The sequence below is a fragment of the Streptopelia decaocto genome (genome assembly GCF_964273445.1).
Source record: "Streptopelia decaocto genome assembly, chromosome: 1".
Taxonomy (NCBI): Eukaryota; Metazoa; Chordata; class Aves; order Columbiformes; family Columbidae; genus Streptopelia; species Streptopelia decaocto.
The window spans coordinates 31,992,582-32,006,350 of NC_138663.1; the positions used below are offsets into that span (position 1 = coordinate 31,992,582).

A 13,769-nucleotide genomic window follows, 5' to 3' on the forward strand; every position below is an offset into this window, starting at 1 on the left:
CAATGAATTTTTCAAATGCCAGTTTGACAGTAAACATTTAAAGCATGAAATATTTTTCAAACTCCAATAGTGGAGGACTCTTTTTGTCAAGTGCAAAATACTCACTCCCAAATGGAAAGAACTGTCATACACTCACATCAGCTTTTAATATAACCTTCCACATATTTGCAGATCAATAGATACAACGTTTTGACAATCTATTTTCTTCCATCAGGCAATTTTTAAACTAACTTAGCAATTTTTTTTCTAGATTTGATATATAAGCAAAATTTGCTTTTTTACATCACATTTATCTTTTAACAGACTATCTGCATCTACTCCACAAGCTCTTTGAGCAGCACCTTGGGCAACAAGAGCTTCTAGGTTCTGCCAAAACACACAGGAAAACATATTCCAGAACAAAGGAAACTGCTTTTTCAACTTCACTAAAAACCCAGCACAACTATCTGTTCCCTTACCATGGCTGATTTTTGTGATCAAGCACAAGCACACCACAACTTCTCCTAATGCCCGAGGGGAAGGAAAAAACAAAATAAATCATTTCTGTATAAGCACATAAGTGATGTTATTTAAAGCAAACAGGAAATCATCAGGAATGCTGTGTATAGTAAGTAGAATTGCAAACGCTGTGGCCAATTAGATCTTGCAAACTGTGGTCTGCACAGAAGCTAGCAGTTCATCTAATGATGCCACTCCTGATCTTTAGCAGTTGAAGTCACATTATGAAAAACAAAAAATATTTGCTATTACTCGTTCTTATAATGCAAGTACAATAGTTGCTAGCAATTAAATTAAATCATTAGAAGGAGAAGCTGTCTTTGAATTCTGAGAGTAGTTCACCCTGCCTCAGTCATCAGTACTCTATTAAGCTATTCATAGCATAAAAACTACCAGATTAAACTACGTTTAGCTTGCCGTGTCACATGAATATGCTCATACTAATCACCACGGAAAGTCATCTTGTGAGAAACTGTCTTTATTTCTACATTGAAGCAGTTCATTGGTAATTTACGTTGCTATCCAAAATTATTTTTTCTCATTACCATCAGTTCTGTCATATCCTCGAGTGTTAACAGTACATTACCTTGCCTCTGCAAATAATACAACTGAATAATGATGACAGTGCAAACAAGGGAGCTAGTGGTCTGTATGGAAAAACGCAATATAGATCCATATGCATATTGCGGAATAACAATGCAATTTCTACACATCCTACGTATATCTGAATTCTAACTTTCAGCTAGTGCTGATTTCCAGTGCGTTCATATTCCTAGCTGGTTTACAGAGTGAATCATTTACTTGGAATTCATCCATTTAGTGCATTTCTAGCAATTCTGTCTTTCAATAAAAGTTGATTCAATTAGAATAGACTTACAAGACCCATATGGTTTTATCAGTCACTGCATAAATGTGCAGAAAACTACCCCTTGAGGCAGTGTCCCTATTTAATCATTCCCTTAAAGGGAATGCCCTATTTTCCAGATGACATTTAACAGATGAGGCCAGCAAGCCTCCTGAAGACAACTGGTACTCTGCACAACAGTCTGCCCTAAGAAGAAATATCCATATCAGGACCTTTAGAAAGCCCAAATTCATCTTCATGGATAGCTTTTAAAGCAGCTATCAAATTTTACTTTTCCAACAACCAGTTTTAAGGCTTCAACCGCTTGCACACGCTTCCTAGAAATTCTTCCACACATGCCATGAACCATGGTTCACCAATGCTCAGCATGACAGCTATATTGAAAATATATTGTTTGAGAAGCATGAGAGTATCAACCAATTTGCATTTCCTAGATAACAATGTGCTACATCTGAGCAGGGTTCAGAAAGCTCAATTTCCTTAACAGCATCCCCTAAGGAGTGGGGATTTGGGACTCTGCAGAGAAGGCAGTGGTTACAGTCCTTTAGACCCCTACATCCTTGGGATTCATGGCAAAGCGACCTCTCCCAACTTTCAATTCCACAAAGAATTGGATCCTGCAGGCTGCTCCTCTGTCCCCTTCCCGTAGAAACCATGATGCTTCTCACACCCACGCAAACAAACACACACAAAACTGGAGGCTCATACTGAAGCAGCAGCAGCACAGCTATTGTTGCACAAAAGCGGGTGAATACTTGGCACAGCTCAGTTTGTGACCAAACAGGACAGAGCCTGCTTATGACCTGTCCTATTTGTTCTGCACTGTGGGTGTGATCTTGCCATATGGTTGCAGCATTCTAGAAACTTCCTCCATTCAGAGCCAGCCTCACAAAGATGCCTACCTTGAGTAGGGGAAAAGACTACACACTTTTCCTAAAAAAAAAAAAAAAAATCAAGTCTCCATAATGCTCTTCAGCAAAGGTGTATATTCATAGAAAAGGATGCCACATAATCATCAGTACTCACCTTTTCTTTTCCCCTTCTTATTCAATTACAGAACTTCTAGCTCGTGACCCTAATCACAGAATTCAGTCATATCTTTCACTGAATGTGCCAAACCAACATTTTTCAGCTTTTAGAATTAGGAACTCTATTTTAAAGTAAATTTAAAAACCCCTTCTCATTCACACGTTTTCTTCTACAAAGCACTGTCATTTGAACTGTGCAGTTCAGATGAAGTATATTCAAGCATTATGGAAATGTTTAAAGATAATTTCCCCATTCTGACTTACTGGAAGTTTGGGACTTGTCAATCGTTCACTTCCTCCTTATCCCACAACTCCTACAAAAGCAAGAAAAACTTGTCGCCAGTGTCAAGGTCATATCTTATAGTCTTCAGTCTGACTTCTGATGGCAAGTTCGCCAGCCAAGAGCCTACCAACACCATCCTGTGGCTGAACTCTCCAAGTTCAAGCCTGCTCTACGTCAACGTACCACATATCAGTAGAATGCAATTCACAGAGAACACACAATCCTCAGGATCTCTCTGTCCTACTTAAGACAGGATAAGTTTATGCATGAAAGCATAAAAAATGAACACTTAGTATTTTGTTCCACTAGCCTACTTCGAAAGTATTTTGTAGCTGACTGTGTCAGCCAACGAGACAAGACATCATTTGATACTCCGAGAAAATTTTCTGCAAAGCAAACTGTCCTAACCTGACTTTCAAGATGAAAGGAACAGACACTTGGTATCAAGTTTTAAACAGGAACAGGCATAGTGGGTTGTCACAAAAATAAAGGAAAAATTGTTGTAAGAAGTCATGAGGCAGAAAATACAACTTCTCATCACTCTACAGGTGATAAAAGAGCTTTCTTCTTACCAGCTTGACTTCTTTTAGCATAGTCTTATTGTAGGTATTTATTCAAATCCCAGTAGCTTTTAGACCAGGACAGCTAATAATTTTCCCTAGAAAAGACACAGTGAGCAAGAATACCATTCATTGGTGGCACTAAAAACAAAGGTGAAATTTCCACACACATACAAAAAAAAGCAAAACAAAAACAACAAACAGCTGAACACATCGAAACACACACTACCTATGCCCCCTAAGGAAAGTACTTAATAATGGAAACAGAAAGGAGCATATCCATTATAAAACATGGAAAGAAAGCAAATATTGGATGTACCAGATGGCATTACCGTTTCTTTGCTTCAGTCTCCACACAGAACTTTAATTCCATTTGACCAAATTGAACAAGAGGATACTAGTACAAGTTAGAATAAGACTGGGCTACTGAATATTATATATCGCAGTGAATAACATCTAATGAAATTCACCCTCCAAAACATATTGTTCAGAGAACTACAGGAAGATAGAAGAAGTCAACAAGTACTGCAGACAAAAAAAAAAAAAAAAAAAGACAAATCACATGGTGGGCAAATACAAACGTAGGAAGTAGTAGCTGATTCAGCCTAACTCAAATTTCAGAAGGATACTAGAACAAAATTATTCAACAATTGGGAGCATTAAAGGATAAAGCCGATTGGCTTGCCACAGCCTAGTTTCTCTCTTTAGTGGACTAATTGTCCTAGTGACTAGGAGAAAAGCAAGACACGTCCCAAAGCTTGACTTGAGACACAATCAAAAATACATTCTCCCACTAAAGCTAGACTATGATTGGGACAAAGATGTTGCAGAATGAAGTTAAAAATTATGGTTTGCTTTTAATAGTTCTCAACCACCATCTGTAGATGTATGATAGCATTTATAATGAGGTTCTAGAGGTACACTATTTAATATTCTTCATCTTGCTTTAGACAAAGAAATAAGGAATACAACAAGCAAACGGCACCACGCTGAAAGGTGGTGAGAACTACCTGCCAAGACAATCTTAAGACTCAAAAAAAAAAATCAAAATTCTGAAATCCAAGAAAGACAGCATAAAACACCACAGACCCTCATGACTGCCTAAAAAAGGCCCTGCTGAAGTAACAATGATACACAAAAGGACACCAGACTGTACCAGACCAAGTAGATGACAAGGCACAGAGAAGCCAACATCATGATAATATTGCACAAAAGGAAAATCCTCATTCAAGGAAGTACCAGCATCAGACATAATGATTTAGCAGGATTCTGGAAAAGCACCGGCCCACTAAACCTTATACTAGAAATGACTCAGCTGAAGGTCAGTCCTCATTCTGGGATACCACTGTAAGAAACAGGTGCGTCAACTGAAGAGTCAAGAATAAGGAATCATGATATAAACTGAAGACTACCACCTATAAGAAAGGACTGAGGAAATATTGTTTCTGTAAGAAAGACTTGGAGAGAAAAAGTGGGTGAACATGAAAACCCAATAACCAAAGAACTACAAATACAGTGGGTAACTCACTGGGACAGGGGGAGTATAAATCAAATTATCTTACTGAACAGAAAGGTTAAGTGTCTGGAAAAACATAATGGGTAAAAGCTGCCTAAAGGGGTTACAGTCTCCTTCACTGGAGACCTGCTAGAACAAAGATTATGTTAGAAGTTGCCCAGGTTTACTGATCCTCTTTCAATAGGGAAGAGGGTCTAATTCACTAGTAGACCTTTTCCATCCTCAGTTCCTAGGGCAACCCAGATAAGACAAACAAGATGTTAACCTCCTTAGAACCATCCCTATAATGAACCCAAATGTATTCAAAGCTTTTACTACCTTAGTAACTGTGGAAAACAAATGCTAATGTATTTTACTTGGCTTTGGTACAATGTAGCTGAACAAGCCATTCTTGACTGGCAGAACCTACCTCTGACTCTGCAGTGCCCATTAACAAAGGTGGCCTTCTAAAGAGCGTATCTCCTAAATACATTATCAGATCTGAATCTTGGAAGCAGAGGGCTAACAAGTTTTTATTCCTGTTCAGCAGCTCTGACATCATTTGTTATCATAGGAGGGGAAGAGAGAAAGTTTATAGAAAGCGATAAGTTTCTTTCTGCTCCCTTTTGTTTCTTTAATTACATAAGGTATTTACACACAGTAGGCCAGGTCACAATGACAGCTACCTGAATTTCTGACCAAAGATGACTGCTGATATAACTACTATTTTCAATATGATGCAAAAAGAAACAGCTAAGCTAGCTTTAAATCAACTATCAAAGTTTGATCAAACAGGCCCTACCAGGTCTTAGCCCAACATCAAGTGAAATATTGTTCATTTTGTTCTGGAGAGATTGCATTAAAAAAGGGATGAAACAGCAAACCAAACAACCAAGCTGCTGCAACAGACATCAGGAAAGAGTTGTAGAAAAAAATCCCAAACAAACATCAAACCAAAAATATCAAGCTCACACTTAAAAAAAAAAAAAAAAAAAAAGCATATTTTGTCATGGGCTCTTTAGAGTAATGGATTAAAATATCTGTCAGGTTCAAAACTACAAAGGTTTAACAGAATTAACCTTAAAAAAAAAAAAAAAAAAAACAAAAAAACCCAAAAAAACCCAAAACCAAAAACGAAAACAACAACAAAACAACCTACTTATGTAGCCTTTCTAAAACACAAGCTTTATCTTCTTTTGATAGGGTGACCATTGCATTCGCTGTTGCACATACACACTACACCTGTCAACAGCATCTAACAGAGCCACCCCAGTCAATAAAAATTACTTTGCGGTTTTATATGGAAAAAACAAATCTCATTCAAGTTGCTGTGTTCAATATTCTTAAGTTTCACTATATTTTTCAGAGAAAATCACTCCTAAATAAGTTACTCAATAATTACAAAGGTTACTTAAAAAAACTCTTTTTAAAAATAAGACTTGAAGCCCAGAATGACTAGATTACCTGAAGTCTACCTACAGAGCAAAATAGAACTATTTATACGTGCTTTTCAGAATTTAATATTTAAGCTGAAACATAACGTGTATTACAGAGCTTAGTAAAGTATGGATTATATATGACTTTTCCACTCACTTCATTCCTGCAAATATTTCCTTCCCCAAACTACCACAAGTAACAAACCGCTCTTCAGCCTGTTAAGCTCGATTCAATCGTGTATTTGTAAAATCAGCATGACAGGCGGTTCTTCCTTTTCTCCTTCACAACCTTACCCTGACACACGCATGCGCATGTGCACACCCAGAGGCTGCACACTGGAAGGCAGAAGAGAGTCCTTAACAAGCTGTTGTAAAACAGACATGTTAAACCAGATATACAAGATAAGTACCAACTCTCTGTCCTGAGCAGTACTGCATTTCAACAGAAATAAAAATACCAGATTTGGTTAAATGTAACTGATTCGTGCTTATAAACATCCAGATGGTACATGACTAAACAAATTGCACATATTTGCTGAAGAAAAATGACCTTGATATCCAAGTTAAAAAATTAAACATTTTATTTATGCTTTGTAAGGCATAAAACAAATGCATGACAGCTTTGAGTAGAGACCTGTATCTCATATTTAGGAGACTGTCAGACATGTTTATAAAATACATGCACGTATTGAATGTCCACAGGCACAATTTAGCACAGACCTAATATCAAGCAAATGTAGAAAGACGGCATCCCAGTTCCTTATACCTCAGACTCTTCTGTCTGGTGTGATTTAAAGTTGGCTTTTCATTGCTTAGGCTGGGAGAAAAGGAACAATCCGTTAATGCAGATGAACAGAGCACAGGAGATGGAAGCCATGCCCCCATTCAGCAGGTTATACCTGTCTCTGCTTCAGCAGTACAGAATGTGAAGAGGTATACATCCCAAACAGACAGAAATTCATCCTGACTTGAGATTACTTTCTCATTCTGGCTACAAATTTCAGGGGCTATTTTATGTAAATGATACTGCATATAGTAGCTTGCCCAACATGTATCAGAGGAATATCTAAAAAACACCAACCACCACCACCAAAAAACCCCAAACAAGCAAACAAAACTTCACAGAAGTCACTTGTACTTGTTTAACCTCCTTAAATATCCCTCCTCCTTTCCCATGGCCAAAAGAAAAAAATACTTTGGGCTTGAATAGTGTGCACTAGGTCTCATAGATTCATACAAAAAATTAAGTTTTTACTGAATTCAAAGCAAGCAAAAAGAGTCATTCTAAAAAAATAAAATGAAATAAAATCATAACAAGCATAAAGTAGTTACATCTTTGTACAACAATCCTTCTCCTGTTATTAGCTAAGAGAATACTATTAGTGAAAATATCATTTAAAATTTTGCCCTTTTTCCTAACTTGAATATCACAGAATGCTATTGACTCTGGAAAGGGGAAATTGATCATATACCCAGTTCCTTTTTTTTTTTTTTTTTTCTTTTTTCCTTTATTTACATAGCAAAATATCAAGCCAAACATTTCAAAGTTTAAAAAGCCAGATTTGCAGTTCCTCCTCTAGCTCTGACTACACTCCCCTGGATGCTCACCCTTCACACTGAACGGAGAAGTGGTTTGACATAGCACGGAAAAAAGAAAGGGACCCTGCAGCTAGAGAGCAGACCACAATATGCATGCATAAAAACCACAGTAAGAAAAGCAAAGTGACAGGTATTTTTAAATCTGGATGCTGTCACTAACTGAATAACAGGAGTGTTAATATGATCTGAAGAAGATGGAGCAGAGAGGTGATGGAACAGTAAGGCACATCCCTTCAGAGAAAACGCTGGTTCTCTTGTGTACTCCTTGCCAGCATGACTGGAACTCTGAACCCCCACCTTTACAACACATCTAAATTACAACGACTAACCATGTTAGGGGGCAAGAAAAAAAACAAAACAAACCAAACACCTATTAAACGACAGACGAACTGGGAGCAAATACTTGCTGCAGTAAGGTCTGTCCCAGGATCCAGCCCAATCCCTGAAGGTCAAACCAGTCTTGGTGTATTCCTGATTCAGATAGTGCCATGAAAAGCAAAAGGACAGAAGGAAGGCAGACAGAAAGACAGACAAGAAATGGTAGTGTGCCCATAGAGGCAACATTCTTTCGGGAAAGCAGCAATTGTGAGAGTCAGACCAAATTTGGCAACCCCACTATAACCTCCCCAGAAGCCAGATAATTCCATTCTGGGTATTCAGCATAATGTCATTGCCACTGTTGCTTTTACAGTGATGCTGGTCTGGGCTTTTTCAGTGTTCTAGCAATTACTTCACTTTTCTGTACAACACAAGTGACAGAAGGTAAATGATGATTTTCAAGTGTTTACGTCTCAGCAAAACTTAAACAATTTAATGGGGCAAGGAAATCAAACCACTTATTTAGCCTAAGGGCTCTTCCTCTTACCAAACTTCAATGGCTTTTACAAACAATAGAGCTTCTCAGAGATCATACAAATTCTTTATCATGGAAACTGTTAGGCAACTTAAATACAGAGTTCGTTACCAGTTCCCTTTATAACACAGTACATTAGGGTTCTATTCAGCATTTCTTACTCATGCTTCTAAAGAACTTCAGCAGGAGATTTGCCCAAGTAAGGAATGATTATTACAGCCCTAGGTTCCTTACGTTTATACAACATCTTTCATCTAGAAAGATTTTAAAATGTTTTAAAGGTCACATACAGAAAATTACTATATTCAGTACAGTCTCCTATCAAGGGGAACATAGTAATTTCTCAGTACCCAAGCAACAATACAGAACAATTTAGGTTAGAAAGTAAATAAGAAAGACATGTCTACAGGGAGAATTTAGATCCTCAGTGACATTATAAATTAAACTCTGGCAATAGTTCTACAGTAAAAGGTACAGGGATTTCCAGCTGGCAGATAGCATCTTAGTTTTACATCTGACTCGTGGCACATCCAACTGGCACCACGCTGGGGCACTCCCTCAGTACTAACCCAGCAAAAAAAGTGCCACCACCTTGGGAATCAGTTACACCACTTCCTGCAGCAGCCAGGATTTCTCCTGGACATCTCCCACTAAAGCACAGCCCAGTTTATCCATTCAAGGTGATGCTGTCACAGACAAAGCTAATTTAATGCCATAATAGAATCTGCTTTGAAAATTCAGCCTAGAAGTATATTGAAATATAATCACAAAGTCGTAAGAATTATTTCCACTAATCTTAACAATTCCACCAGTTGTTAAAGATCATAATCCATGCCTAGCCTCTGGCATAAAAGATTATTCTTTCAGAGAGAAGAAATTATTCAGCAGTGAAAACACTCACAAACCCTACCACACATCTGAAAATATTTCTCTAAAGTTAATTGCACATTATTAGTATAAAAAACACAACTGTTTTAATCCACTTTGTGCCTAATTTCCAGTTGCCTTCAAAACCAACAAACACAACTATGGTTGCCTGTTTTTACATCTGCAAATCTGGTCACATTTAGTGAACTTTAACATGCAGATGAAAACATTAAACTGTGCACCACAAAGATATGGATTTCTCTAAAACAAAAAACAGTGCTTTACAGCATATTATACACAAAGCTCCCATCAGTAAAAAAATGCAGTAGAAATTTTGAAGTAAGAACCACTGCACTCTAAGAGCTGTGCTAAGGCATCAACTTAATCTAATATTAAGCTTCACAATGGAAGACTGAAAAGAAAAAAATGCATTCGCAGGGTCTTCAAAACACCATTCTATTGTTATTCTGACCAACACTGATGAAAAACATTTTGTTGCATGTGCAGTACCAGCAAATGTTTTAACAAGGCCCCAATTTGGTCTCTTGGACTCTAGCTCCTTAAAAAAAAAATCCACCCAAATGGCCTTTTGTGTCTCTTTGGCACCCTAATGTTTCTCTCCATAGACACAAAGGTCTACTTACTGGCTCAAATCTAATTTCAGAGTTGGAGCTCAAAACTGCCTGGCCTAAAACCTCAACCTGTATTTACCTCATGTCGTGTGTAAATCCTGGACTTTACAAACATGTGAACATGCAACCCATTTAAACCTATGGGAAAAAGAAACCCATAAACCTACTCAGCTACGCATTGTTTCAGAGTGTAAGTAGACAAACAAAAATCAATGTATCAAGTAGAGCTCTGCATACCAAATCACTGTGGAAGAGAAACCAGAAGTAAAATAATTTTTTTTTTAAATACTTTTTTGCTAAAATATTTTAAAATTTTGAAATATTCAAGCAAGGAAAAAGGAAGGCCATGATAACACAGTTTTCCCAGGACTGTTTATTTTTTCCACACTTGTTTGTTTTTTTAAGTTTTAGTGCTTTTATCCAACTGAGTCTCCAGTGCAACAAAACGTAATTTTAAACTGACTCTGCCTATCAAACTGACTGGAAGTTAAAGAGGCTTTATTTGTGCTGTTTTAAAGCTTCTGCATTCATTATTTCAGCAGTATTACTTTGCTGAAATAAAATACTGATCTGTACACATCTGTGGTATAAACACAATGCCATTGTTATAACTGGACACCTCTCAGCACATTTAGCTCACTGATTTCTTTGGTTAAAGGAGAAAAATTAAAGAAATCAACTAGTATTGAAACCTGAAGTTATGACAAGTCCTTTCAACATTCATTCCAGTTTTCAGAAGTCTACAAAATCATCTCTAGAGAGAAAGATGAATCTCTTTTTTTGTCAAGTAATTGGACTCAGCCTTGCACTTACAATTTCAAACATGTAACATTTGTTGCAAGTCATATTCGGTGCTGCTTTGAACAATATCTGGAATGTAATTGGTGCTTTTGATAGGATTGCAACTTCTACTGCCACTTAAACTTCTCTTGCTGACGGGATTAACCCATAGGTATGATAACTGTAACAAAGGATTCTTCAGCAATATTCTCTTTGGTTAGCTCACAAGCCTACAAGTGCACTCCTGTTGGTTTTATAAAACTTAAATTCCCCAAGCATGCACATTTAGGCCACAATACTGAAAAAAAAACGGCAGGCGCAGGAACCAGGTAATCCACCGCAAGCTGTGACAGGGTCACAGAGACAAGGGTCTCCTGGGAAGTCACCAATATGCAGGATGGCACTTCCATACGGCGCAATTCAGCTAATCAACAACCCCTCCCCAAACAGCCAGTGGTTATTATCCACCCCTGCAGCCCCAGAAACCTGCACAGTGATGCTCGCTGATGAAAAGCAAATTGAAAAAATAAAATTTTTAAACGGAGTATCTATAGGGCCAAGTTAAACTCATAGAAAAAAAAATAGTTTAAAGGAAAAAAAACAAAACAAGAAAACATTAAATGGTGTGTTATCAGGCACGCCCCAGGGGATGGCTCTTCTTGGTGCGAGGGGCACGGCCTCTCCGGGGTTAGGCAGTGCAGGCAATTACGCCCTTCCTGGTATTTATTATTTCTCTCTCCACACACGCCGGCGCAGCGCTCCCGGCTCGGGGCGCGTTCAGCGGGGAGCCCCCGGTAAACGTGACCCGGTTCCTGTCACAGCCGCCCTCCTTCGCACCCCGGGGCGCCGGGAAGCCGCCCAGCGGCTCCTCCCGGCCCCGATTCCTGTCACAGCCGCCCCCCTCGCTCCCCGGGAGGCCGCCCAACGACCACCCCCCCCGCCCCCGCTTCCCCTCCAGCCGCCGCGGGCGACCCACCGTGTGGAGGTGCCCTTCCTCACGTCGCACATCATGCACTTGAAGGCCTCGGCGCTGTTGCGGAAGGTGCAGACGCTGCAGTCCCAGTAGCCCTCGTCCGAGGAGGGTTTCGGCTGCCGCTTCGGCCTGCGGAGACACGCGCGCGCCTGGGGCAGCACCGGGCGCGACGCCCTCACGCCGCCGCTGCCCCCCCGGGGGCGCCCCGCCGGGCGCCATCGCCTCCGCTCACCCGGCTGCCGCGGAGCGGGCCCGGGGAAAGGAGGCGCCGCCGCTGCCCCTACCTGGTCGGGCTCTTCTTGTCTCCCATGCCGGCTCCAGACGCGTCCCCGGCCCGGCCCCGGCGCGGCCCTTTGTGTGTTTGTCAATAAGGAGGAGCGCGGGGGGTCTCTCGGCTCTAACGGGGACCCGGGGAGGAGGAGCCGCCGCCGCAACCTCCAGCTGTCGGGGAAACTCCTGCCGCCGCCGCTGCCCCCTCCCCCCTCACGTGTCCCCCCGCCGCCAACCAGCGGCCGCCCGCAGGCCGCGGCGCCCGGCGGGCCGCGCACGGCGGCAGGTTCGCAAGCGCCGGCGGCTCGGGCGCTGCGAGCCGGGCACGGCGGGGCCGGGGTGCCGCGGGGGCTGCTGGGGGCGGCGGGAGCGGAGGGGCGGGGGGAGCCGCGGCGTGGCGGCGGGCCCGGCGCGGAGGGGGGCGGTGCGCCGCGAGAGGGGGCCGGCGCCGAGGGGCGGCCCCGGCAGCGGTTGGTGTGCGAGCGCCCCGCGGCCATTGTCCTGACGGGGAGCGGGGACGGACCGCTCCGGGGCGCATGGAGGCCTTCCGTGCGCCGGGTCAGGCCGGGCGGGCTGCGGCGGCCGGGCGGGCCCAGGGGCTGAGGGGTTGCGCGGGGCCCGGCGAGGAGGAACGCCCTCGGGATCTCCGCACGCCGGGGAGGCCTGGGCCGAGGCAGGCCGTGGGCAGCCGGAGCGGTGCGGGCCGGGGGCTCGGCGGGGATGCAGCCGCGGAGCCGGCGGAGGGTTGTCCCCGGCCGGGAGGCGGGAGGCCGTGCTGGGCAGAACGGGCCGACCGGGTGCTTTAAACTGGCCCGCACGGCTTTCCCCCGGGAAACTGCTTTTCTGTATCACAGGATATTGCTTGCAGTAGCGTCTAGGTTGCCTTGTTCTCCTTCTCAAACAAATTGCTGCTGGTTGTGCTTTACAGCAAGAGGGAAACGGTCAAAAAACTAAACACAGTGTTCTGCTTAGAAACCTGGGTCTAAACCAGCCTGTTCCCCGGAGGCGCGTGGAGAAGATGATGGGTATGATACAAAACCAGGAGAGAGCGGTGTTACCTGGGACCTGTGTGCAGCGCAGTGCTTTGGCACTTTTAAAGTTTACAAGTACAATGTGGTTCTCGTGCAGCGTAGCAACGTTAAACAAAACAGTACTGTTTGTTACCTGTATTGTCTTAGTGCACAGGAGCCCCAGTCGCAGCCTAGGATGCCATTTTGCAAGATGCTGTACAAACAGAACAAAGAGCACATGTCCTAAGGACGTAACAAAAGACGGCAGTTAGACGCAGGTAGATGGCAGAGCGCAAACAATGAGATTATATTGGTCAGCATCATAGTGGTCAAAGCTATTTTTGCTGCATGGTCTTTGTCAAGAAATGATGGGATTTCGAGAACAAAATATGCCCAGAGGGAAGTTTACCCAAGTGTGTGAAAAAGCGTAACTAAAGATGTAGATGTCTTTGAAAATCTATCAAGAGAACAATGGAGAAACTTTCTGAATCTAAAGGCAAAGCTGTCAGAAAGAATTTCAGCTAGAAATGCTGGGGTATGATGAAGAAAAGGAAAATGTAGGTAAAGTGCTTGACATCATCTTAGGGAAGCACGGAAAGCCCCATTAGTTGAGCCATTTA

General features: G+C 42.0%; 1 protein-coding gene across 1 annotated transcript in view; it reads right to left on the bottom strand.

Moving 5' to 3' along the window:
* YAF2 (YY1 associated factor 2) overlaps nucleotides 1-12,481 on the bottom strand; it is a 31,015-nt gene extending 18,534 nt beyond the window's left edge. Inside the window, exons 1-2 of the mRNA XM_082043258.1 lie at nucleotides 12,154-12,481; nucleotides 11,873-11,998 (exon numbers count right to left, since the gene is read on the bottom strand). Coding sequence (XP_081899384.1) covers nucleotides 11,873-11,998; nucleotides 12,154-12,179 — 152 coding nt within the window. The 5' untranslated portion in view covers nucleotides 12,180-12,481. The remainder of the gene's footprint in view (nucleotides 1-11,872; nucleotides 11,999-12,153) is intronic.
* Nucleotides 12,482-13,769: the final 1,288 nt, after the last annotated feature.